Source organism: Akebia trifoliata, chromosome 2 (assembly GCF_017979445.1).
Source record: "Akebia trifoliata isolate Shusen 1 chromosome 2, ASM1797944v1, whole genome shotgun sequence".
NCBI lineage: Eukaryota > Viridiplantae > Streptophyta > Magnoliopsida > Ranunculales > Lardizabalaceae > Akebia > Akebia trifoliata.
In genome coordinates this window covers 24,095,005-24,106,280 of record NC_141376.1, presented here as the reverse complement: position 1 = coordinate 24,106,280, position 11,276 = coordinate 24,095,005, and the positions used below count along the sequence as shown (strand labels likewise).

The 11,276-nt window shown below is 31.8% G+C and overlaps 1 protein-coding gene across 2 annotated transcripts; it reads right to left on the bottom strand.

Moving 5' to 3' along the window:
• Window positions 1–329: 329 nt before the first annotated feature.
• LOC147409940 (dehydrogenase/reductase SDR family member FEY-like) lies at window positions 330–10,889 on the bottom strand. 2 transcript variants are annotated; one of them, XM_086432125.1, is made up of 8 exons: window positions 10,646–10,889; window positions 7,478–7,595; window positions 6,865–6,982; window positions 6,592–6,728; window positions 5,270–5,371; window positions 4,837–4,935; window positions 3,124–3,172; window positions 330–647 (listed from the first exon to the last, which is right to left on the bottom strand). In XM_086432125.1, exons 1-8 carry the CDS (start codon window positions 10,855–10,857, stop codon window positions 445–447), a joined length of 1,038 nt encoding a protein of 345 aa, XP_086288251.1. In that variant the 5' UTR covers window positions 10,858–10,889; the 3' UTR covers window positions 330–444. The 2 variants fall into 2 exon arrangements, with proteins under 2 accessions (XP_086288251.1, XP_086288252.1); XM_086432126.1 differs by lacking the exon at window positions 4,837–4,935.
• Window positions 10,890–11,276: the final 387 nt, after the last annotated feature.

The window sequence follows — 11,276 nt, the reverse complement described above, 5'->3', positions numbered from 1 at the left end:
TTCCTAGACTCTGGGAATCTGCTTCTCCTAGACATAGAAACCTAAAGTAGAAACTAGAAGCTGTAACAGACAAAGCCGAAGTTGCACTCTTCTGAATGCTTGTTCCGAGAAGTATTGATATTATGTTCCTATCAATTCTAGATTGATATTTTCTGAATGACGGTTTTACTAAACCAAGATTGATATTCAAAGTTGGGACCCACTTGATATTCAGGGACAGTTGTCGTAATCTCTTAGTGAGTCAAAAATGGTCTCCTTAGAAGGCACCACTTGGAGAATACAAACATATATATATATATATATATATATATACAAAAATGAAAAACGCAACAAAGTGAACTTGGCAAGGCTAATCAGTGTATATAAAATTGAAGACTTTAAACAATTAAAGTTTAAGAATTCTTAATTATACAAGTAGTATTATAAGATATGGTGACTAAGCTATTAATCTAGCACGTTCAAAACATAATCAGGGTCTAATTTCAAAATCTCTAGTGTTTTCTGCCAAACCTCAAAACAAGCATCCATGTCAACAGCTTTAGATGACACTTTGCCTGGTTTACACGTAGACGTGTAATACGCAAAACCTTTAACCAGGTTGCCTGCCACATCAGCACTTGTTGCACAGAAGATGACACTCCTTGCTCCTATCATTAAAAATGTGTAAGAGATTAGTAAGAATCAAAACTGGCCGATTCAAGTTTGTTGAATTTCAGTTTGACTTTGCATAGTAACTAGCCTCAACTAATTCACTAAGAGACCACATTTTGAAATTTTATTGGGTCATAAAAAAATGACCCAGTTATATTAGACCACGATTTTGGATGGCCCATTGGCCTACACAATTTTGTGTTTTATTTTGCGTGGATTATGTAGATTAAAGAAAGTTAATAATTAAGGAATCCCAGTTGAGTTATAACTAAAAAATATCATCATTGAGTTTTAATAAAACATCTTAATGGATAGGAATCGTATAAAAGAGAAACTCTAGGCCTCAACTCTTATCTACTTGGTACAAGCCTGATTTCAACAAGAGAAAGAGAGTCTAGAATCAAAATTCAAAGGTGTATCAATTTTGCTTCACAAAGTGGGGTATTGGAAGACATTTGAATGTTTTTTTTCTTTATTGTTTGATTGACGCACTCGATGGCACAAGGTATTCCTTTTTCAACTTGAACTTTTTGTTTCCATGGTAGAGAAATTTTTTGAGATTTACATTTGATTCTATCGATCCTATTAATTAGTTTTAAAGTTCATATGGAATGATTTGAATAGGGTAAAATCACAAATGTGGTATCACAGCTTAGGTTAATGAACCTATATATCTTGGAATATTGAGGTTTCTTGATTATATATTGATTGTTAAATTTAATTATATGCTTGTGCCAAAGATCAATTTTTATATGGGGTTTTGAGTTTCTGAATTTTTGAAAACTAAAACCCTAGTTGCTTTTTTCAAGAAACTCCAATTCCAATCCTTTTTCATAGTATTTTTAGATTCAAAGATTTAATTTGACATTATAGTTAACGAAATCAATTTCAATTTTTTTTTACCAAATTGACTTCGCGATTTCAATATGTTTTTCCAAATCGATTCAGTGTTCAATGAAATCAATTTCATTAAAGTTCGGCCTAAAAATTCGTTTTCAATCGAGTTTCCAAAATCAATGCACATTCAGTTTTTGCAAAATCAATTTCAATTCAGTTTTTGTGAAATCAATTTTGATTCAGTTTTTTATGAAAATCAATTTCGGTTCGGTTTTGCGAAAATCAATTTTGGTTCAGTTTTTGTCGAGAAAATCAGGTTTGGTTTGATTTTTGCAAAATTTTAATTTCGGGTCAGTTGATCAAATCAGTAATAGCTAAATTTTGTGAATCAATTTCGGATCTTATTTTGTAAATCAATTAAGGAATTGGGCAATTGATCACATTTTAGTTTGAACAAAAATTCTTTAAGTTTGGAGCGATTCACCAAAGTTTTCAATTCCAACGTTTTGTTTATTTAATTTCTTCTAATGAAATATTAAGTTAATTGTTCTTGATTTGGATAAGGTTTCGTCATTAATTATGGATGCTTTTAGTCATATGATTGTGAATTCTTGGTATGATGCATTTTCAGTACCAATTGGATTTTATAAAATTTGACCATTTAATTCTGAATGCATGCCTAATTGTTTATAGAAGCACATAACCCCTTACATTTTTTGAAATATTGTAGTCTTTCTCAATATATATATATATATATATATATATATATAGGGTCAAGATTCGTATACACATAAAGATACTCATAAAACTACAACGTGTTTTATTTTATATGGGCAAACAGTTTGGAATGGGCTGATATTTTAGGAGGATGACCTTTATCATCATCACCAAAAATCAGCCCATTCTGAAACTTCTAGCCCCACATTTACAAATTAAAGAATTCTGGATCGTCCATTTTTTATAAACCCCTTTTAATGGGGTTAGAAGTTTTGGAATGGGCTGATTTTTTTCAAGGATGATTCTCTCTCCATATGATCATCCTCACAAAAAGTCAGCTCTTTCCAAACATTTTCGTCCATATAAGACAAAACACGTTGTAGTTTTATGTGTATACGGATAGATAGATACATAGAGAGTCATGGATATTTGAAAATTGATATTTATTACTTATAGAATTGAATAGAAGAAAATTTCATATAAAAGTTTAGTGAATACTATAAGTTAATCTGGATATACATAAATTTTATCAAACTAATAAACTTCGTGGGATATCAAAATTACATGAAAATTTAGTCATTGGAGTGACATTAAAAAATAATAATATTTTTATTGACAAATCAAATTAGAAAAACGAGATTAGCTCAAAGGATAATTTTTTTCAAATAATTAGAATCTGGCTAAGGTAATAGGTTTTCATAATTTAATAGGATTAGATTTCGATACCAAAAGATAACAGAACTAATTGAATAAATAATGTAAACTGTATTTGCCTTACATGATAATATCCTTAATCGTCAATAAGTAAATAATAAAGTATATAAGATTAAATCCGAATCACTCTTGATAGGGGTATAAAGATGGAGAGAAAACTGTATTGCCTTATTATATAGATATTTCATTTTAGTATCTTATTACCTTCAGCGGCATCAAAGATCAAAAATGATTTCTTTGGCATATTAGGAACCTGCAAATATTTATACATGTCAGCCTAAACCTTGTGGATATGACTAAAAAATCTTCCTAAAAAATATATATATTTTTAGAGAACTGTATGGAAACTTAGAAAACTTTGTGCAGCTGGGTCTAGCAAACCAAAATAGCATAAATTTCCTTTGAAGTCTAGAAATTTTTAAAATTTGTTATTAAAACTTAAATCATTGTTTTTCAGAGTATATATATAAGAAAAAAAAAATTAGGCCATGTAGCTTAGAAAGTTTTCCTTGGAAGTAAATTCTATTTTAAAGAAATATTTTTTTCAAAAAATACTAAATTTCAATAAAGGGACTTAATTGAATTTTTTTATTTCTTTATTATTTTTTATTTTTTATAAAAGAAATTTTACACTCCCTACAGGCCTTAATGAAGTAGTTTTATATTATTATTTTCCCTTTTTCTAAGCTTCTACAAAGAGAATAAAAAAGAAATTCCTTATTTTGAAATATCCTTGGAAAAAGTATCAAAGAGTTTCTATTCACCTGAAAAATAATATTTGTCAGGAAAAAGTTCTAATCTTCCATACAAGACTTTAATTTAAGAGTCGTGCTGGGGTGGCACAGAATTTACTGTGATTCTCACAATTCTGACATGGACATGCATACATAACCATAGATGGCTTTTACTTGTATCACGAGGAAGCACATCTATAGTTATGCGCACATCCCACGTCAGACTTGTGAGAATTGCAATAAATACCTTGTATCATTTCAGCATTTTCCTTAATTTAATTGTTCTATTAACATGTGTTATAAGGGCACATGATAATGTGCATTTAAGAATCTCCAAAATTCTTCTCTCCAAAGTATCTTTTTCTCTTAGCCCGGCTTGGTATGAAGCAAATTATTTGCAAATGCAAATGGTTTGTTAGAATTTAATTTACAGATGCTTGATTACCTTAAGAAAAATTTTTGCACTGCAAATTATTTGCATGAACCTCTTAAACCCTTCACAAATTTCAGCAAATACTTTGCAATTCAAAAGGTGCTGTAAATCATTTGCATTATAAATCATATACGGTGCAAATCTTTTGCGTTTTCAAATGATTTGCATGGTACCAAGCAAGGCCTTAATAACAAAATGACTTGCAATCCAAAATGTTGTCTGTTCCTATAGAAGCCAACGGTGTCTACATGGCACATATTTATTAGAGAACAAACACATTGGATAGCATGCAACTAGAAAAATGGCTTGGTTCGGAGTCCGATGTATTTTGAACTCCAAACAAACCCATGCCACATAGACATCGTTCCTATTCTTAGTGGGACACAAAATGTGATCTGGATTCTATCAAAATACCCTCACAAGATTGTTTTGGAGGTACATTAAATGCACTTCAGCATGTACCCGTAGGACACATAATTGAACCCTAATTTCATTTAGGATCAAGATCCGGAATGGTGTCCCATTCCTATGGAATAAAAACAATGTCTACATGGCACTGTTCGGCTGGAAATTAAAACACATTATACTCTCAAACAAGTCGTTTTCTACTTAGCACACAGCCTAATGCGTTTAATCTCTAATAAATAGTCCCATGTAGACACCATTTGTTGCCATAGGAATGGGACAGTGTTCGGGATAGTGACTCTTTAATTTATGCCAAAGAGAACTTATTAGTTTACAATAACTGACTAAGTTGGTCAAAACAGCTCCGGGATGTACTGCAATGATGTGGATGGAGTCCTTCTTTTGTTCTAAAAGCTTACTGGCTAGGGTCTTGAGAAACATGAGCTGCATCAAAAAAAGAAAAAAAAAATAATAATAATAATAATAATAATAATAATAGATAGATAGAGTCGTGCTGGGGTGACACGGGATTTACTGTGATTCTCACAATTCTGACGTGACATGCATACATAACCGAAGATAGTTTTTACTCGTATGGCGAAAAAACACATCTATGATTATGTGCACATCCCACGTTAGACTTTTGAGAATCGCAGTAAATTCTTTTTATCATTTCAGCATTTTCCTAATAGATAGTGAAGGAGAGACTATGACATGTATAAAATGTCAGTTGTAAGAATTAATATTGGATCAGACGTAGAGGGGGTCATGCTTTTACGTGTGCAAGTTTGCTGGCCCCATAGGCTTTTATTGTTCTGTATTTGTGCTCCTCAATCCTGCTATTCCAATACTTTGTCTCCACTTTTGCACAACGATGAGCCTATATGGAAATGGATGAGAATTTAGAAGATGCAATTCATTTTTCCTCTCATTTGCAGTAAATAATTCAAGATGAAGGAAAGAAAATTAATCAAATAATCTGCAATGAAAGCAAAATAAAAAAATAAATAACCTTACTTAGAAAATTTCATTCTATAAAAAATAATTTCTTGGGAGATGAGCTCATATTTCTACAACAACTTTTTTTTATAACATGCCAATTGATGAAATTATGTATAAAACATCAAATTAGGATATAGACACATAAAAAAGAGAACCTTAAAGAAAAGGAAGACAGTTGTAGGTGATGGCAATTGTCAACCTTTGATTTCTCCTCAATCAATCTCATAAAAAAACCCCTTTAGAGTGTGAAAACAAAAGCTTAAATCGAACGGAGAAGTTATTCTTAGAAAGATAATATCATTAAAAAAATAAAAAATTGATCGTTATCTGTAGGACTGGCAATGGGTCGGATGAAGCATGTATCGGTATCCTTATCCAACTTTTTATTCAGATATCTGTATTTGTTTTGTTAACCACTTTTGTTAAGGGTGTCCATTTCCAATTTTTTAAAGGATTTCCATATCCGACTTGTACTTTCAAGTGGATATCCGAGTTGGATAAATATAACTCATCGTGAAGTTGATGGAAGAACCTTATTTTGGATTTTACATATATCTTATTATGAATTTACCATACTAAACTCGAATAAATGGGTTTTCGGATTAGATAGGACGCATATTCACATCCGAGCCTACAAAATTAAGATAAAATAATTACAAATAATTTTGCCCAAATTATTAATTGGATAAAAAAAATTATACCCATACCCAAATAATTTGGGTTGGATGAGTTGGGTAAACAGATATTAGACAACCCATTGGCAGCCCAAGTTAGCTGCTTTCATACTCTATATTAATCTTATTTGTTTGGCGTGTTATTAAGAGCTCATTTGGACAGACACAAAAATGTAATCTTTTGACCTTCGAAAGTCAAAAAGTTAAAAAGTCTCTTTTGATTCATTTTAGAAAATTATTTTTAAAAAATAAAAAAATCTATATTTTTCTAAAAGCAAAAAGAAACTACTTCTACTTTCTAAAAATTATTTTCTTCCAAAATTACTTTCTTCATAACTATTTTTTACTTTCTATCCAAACAGACTCTAAGAGATAGTGGTTGTGAAAGTATCAGATTTCTAGGGTAAATGAAATAGATTATTACCACAGAATTGACATTGATGATACGGGAGGAGGGCGCTTTGAGTAAGGAGGGCAAAAGGAGAAGGGTTAGTAATGCTGGAGCGACATGGTTCACATGAATGTGCTGCTCGAGACCATCATCAGAAAAATTTTGTGGTTCTACACAAACCCAAAAAAGAAAGAAAAACAGATTGAGAAATCCATAAGTATTTTCTTGAAACGTAAGTGAGAAAATTATTCTCCAAAAGTAATAATATATGATACGGGATTCAATTCTTGCTTATTCAAAATGTACCTCCTTTGAGGAAGACCCCTGCATTGTTGATAAGAATGTGCAATGGCTCTCCACGGTTCTCCCACTCCCTCGCAAACTTTTGGACCGAGGAAAAAGAGAGGAGATTCAACTCTATGACCTGCATGTTTTCTCAATTGTCACAATAACACTAATAAGAAAAGGATTTGAAGTCTCTTTAAGGTTTGTTTTCTTAAAATGGATTACGAAATTGACACTCCAACTTATACTTATTTTCTTTATTTTTAATTGCTGTGTTATAAGTAAAAGTTGGGATGCCAACAACAACTCTCTTAATAAAATCATCGCTTAGTTATTGAGTCAAATTTTATAACTTATACTATAGATGTTGTATAGATGATTGATAATTTTGTTGCTGTGATGGACATTTTAGATACAATTTTAATTTAGTGTCCACCACAAAATTTCCATCGCTTAAAAACAGATTTCATGTGGAGGAATAATTGTATATGTATTTTTCTGACCAACTCCAACCTATGTTTTATATGGTGCATCAAACCTCATTTGAGTTTTGAAAAGTTCTAATGAACTCTGATAAATTATGGCATTAAGAACATTTGGATGGAATATAGGTTATGGAAGAGGTGCAGGCAACCTCAATGTTAAGGATTTTGCTATTGTGCGCCTCTTCTCTCCACGTGCATGCTATCTCATTTGCAGCCTTGGTATTCCTGCAAGCCATAATCACGTGGGCACCTGCCATAACCAGCTCCCTGTAGTACGGACAGATCCAAAAAATTCAAAAGTTGTAACAAAACCATATTCGCAAGCTTTAATTAACCTAATTAATTTTGCCTTAGTCGGCGTAGATCAAATCTTATTAAGGGTAGTTGGGCGACATGGATTACCACATTGGCAATCCAACTCCACGATCTTCTAAATTTCTTTGAAAAACACAGTTAAAAAAAATCTTTTTTCAACTTCATTGGAGATATTGAAAATAATTGACTACCGAACTCTCAAGTTTAAATTCAAAACTCAACGGTAAAAAGTAATTATTTTTTAAAAATCTTATCTCTACATGTCTGATCCATTGGATCATGTTATTGGATGCCACAATGTAAACTTACCACCCTAAAAGATTTGAAATCTTACTTAATTAGTCAGGCTAGCTTTACTAGATCAAATCTCAAAACTCTTTTAAAGTGATTCAAATATATATAATTAAAAATTAGGATTTTTATTAACATTTGCCCCAAGGGCACACATTAAGGTGCATTAAATACATTTGAAAATTTATTTTCCAACCAAAATACCCAACAAAATTTTTTCTTACAAAAAATATCCTCAAATGCTTTTTTCCTAAGTCTTCTTTTTGTTAACATGTTCCTCTCATTGCACTAAACATACTTCCAAACTTATTTTTTCTATTAGAATTGCCCCCAAAAAAAAAAATTCTACCAAAATTACTCTCAAATGCTTACTTTCAAGGTGTATTTAAAATGTACCCTTACGACATACATTAACAAAATCCATTTTCCTATTATATATTATATTAATAAATGCTCAATAAAAATTGACTAATTCACATGGTTGACTTTGTGGAACTCAACTGCTCAATGTATTATGTTATGATCAGAGTGATCATCATGAAAATGTCACTTATTAATTAGATGTCTTCAATCTCAAGGCGATTCATCAATATCATCTTTTTATGAAAAGTAAAAGAATAATGATGAATGCTAACGGTTTTGATATGCAGTTGGTTACCTGACTGATGTGGGAAGGGCACATAATTGCATATCTTTTTCTTATGTATCCCAATGAAAAAGATGTATGATTTTGTACCTTTCTCACATCAATAGCATACTCAACAATGTGCATTCATCACGGTTCAAAATTAAATTATAGGTACATTGCACCTTAATTGGATCTTTATTGGCTTTTAATGAAGAGTTTGATAGCATATATACATTCAAGGAGTAAGGCTCAAACTTCAAACCCCATTTTCACACCTCAAATCTCGTAGCATGCCTCTCCCATGCTTTATCTAGAGATTGAGCCACCTTGGGCTTCTAACTAATTTATTCACGTTTCCCAATGTATTTGTTCTCCAACAAAAGTATGTCCAATAGACACTGTTCCTATGTATTGAACGGACACTGAATCATGATTAAAATTTAGATTGTGATTTGACTGGATTTTGTAATAAAATCAAGGATCTTGTTGGGACACATTAAACTGCAATAAATAAACTTTGAAAATTGGATTTTATATTAAACATACACTTTCAAAATTTTTTTTTTATTATCAAAATACCTCAAATTCCGATTTTCAAAGTGTAATTGTTGCACTATAAACCCTAAAATCAATTATACTAATGATGAATATAATAAAATTAATAGCCTTAAAGATAAATATTAAAGAAGTTATTGCCACACCAACTTTTGCTAATACCGCACCAATTCTTATGTAAATCAATAAAAAAGTACTCATATTTGGTGCGTGGCACTAACAAAAGTTGGTATGACAATAGTAACTCTCATATAAAATTATAAATAAAGATATTTTATGAAAAATATGTACATAACTCTAAGTTTTTAAAAAAATATACATAAATACGGCATTTGAGCTAGAGTTCCGTGAAGAGTGGTGATCCAAAACGGTGTCCGGTTCTTATAACAACATTAGGTGTCTACGTGACACATTTTTGTTGGTGTTCAAAAGTATCAGACTGCATGAACGATTTTGTTAAGAGCCTTGGGTATTTCAAAGTCCAACAAAAACGTTCCATGTAGATAGGAACGAGATACCGGATGGATCCTTATTCTTTCGTGAAGAGTGAAGATTCAAAACAATGTTCCATTCCTATAATAATGTTAGGTGTCTATGTAGCACATTTTTGTTAGAGTTCAAACACATCAGGCAACATGCACATCTTGGTTAAGAGCCAAATGTTTCAAATTCCAACAAAAACGTTCCATGTAAACACCTTATCTTTATTATAGGAACGGGATACCATACTGAATCCTCTTTCTTTTGTGAATAATCAATCTAGGATCTTGTTAAAGGGCATACGTTAAAAGTAAAATAAATACACTTTGAAAATTGAATTTTGTACCTAAAATGCCCTTTAAAAAAATTATATTTTATTAAAAATATTTTAGATTCTAATTTCTAAAGTGTATTTATTGCACTTTAACTTATTCCCTTAAAGCACACGTTAACAAAATCCATCAATCTAATCAACAAATCTGATATTAAAACATGGGTTTCAACCCTTCTCGTTTAGTGTGTCTACGTACATGATCTGGACTCCTCAATCAAATTTACACTAGTATTGATTTGACACAGGATATTTATTGCTTCGGACGTGTGATGTGCACGTAACCGTAGATGTGTTTCCTCCCAATATGAGTAAAATTCATCTATGCTTATGTACACTCTCCACGTCAGAATTGTGAGAATTGCAGTAAATCATGTGTCACCCCCAGCACAACTCTAAAATCTATTGATCGTTTTTGCCAAAATATAATATTGGTGCATAATAAACATGGGTCTGGTTTGATGAGTCATGAAGATTTACTCATGAGAAAACACATGACCTCAACCGTGTAGACATGAAATCCAACAGTCGGATTTCTCAAGGATACCTATTTGAAGATAAATCTCATTCGTGGGATTTCGAATTTAAACTTTTTCTTTCCTAAGTCACTCGTCATGACTCAACGGATCTTGACCTTAAACATAAGCGATTTGTTTTTTCTATTAATAGAACAAAATTGGGAAAAGAAATATATGAGAGAGAGAGAGAGAGATTTGCCTTGCAGTATGGAGTCCAATTCCATTGGTAGCACCAGTGACTATGACAGAGAGATCAGACAAATCGATAGGAAGAAGACGAAGCGGAGAGGTGGGAAGATGGTATGTGAGGAACTTCTGGCATAAGATGTCTCTCAATATCACCCACTCACTCAATACCTCCAAAAGACTCAATATCTCCCTAAATTTGCTTAGCCATGCCCTCCACTCCATTCTCTCTCTCTCTCTCTCTCTCTCTCTCTCTCTCTCTCTCTCTCTCCTGTTAGTTTTATACTAGTTTTCCTGGATAATTAAATTTAAAACCCTTTCACATTAAATGAACATGAACAACCTTGTTTTGTATAATAAATGTTGGTTGATTTTTTAAAACTCTTTAACCTCAGATCTAGTTAACTATTTGCCAAATTGTATTTCGAGTTGACTCGATTATTAAACTCGTTTTAATTTTTTACCAACTTACCTAGGGAACTTGAAAAATGAACCAATCTGTGCCTAGAGTGGCGGTGAACTGACTTGAGCAATGGATTACGAATTTGCTGTTAAGAAATTTCTATGGTAAGCTGATGAAGCAATGGGGATGATGTCATGTGTATTGGAAAAAGCAAGTGTGATTGGTTGGTGGAGAAAAAATT

Excerpts from the sequence above, each read along its gene's own strand:
- LOC147409940 (XM_086432125.1), bottom strand. The coding sequence starts at position 10,857 with ATGGAGTGGAGGGCATGGCTAAGCAAATTTAGGGAGATATTGAGTCTT. Across the intron at positions 7,596-10,645 it reads ATTGGACTCCATACTGCAAG|GGAGCTGGTTATGGCAGGTG; the intron begins GCAAATCTCTCT and ends TCCGTACTACAG. Across the intron at positions 5,372-6,591 it reads TCATCAATGTCAATTCTGTG|GCTCATCGTTGTGCAAAAGT; the intron begins GTAATAATCTAT and ends ATTTCCATATAG.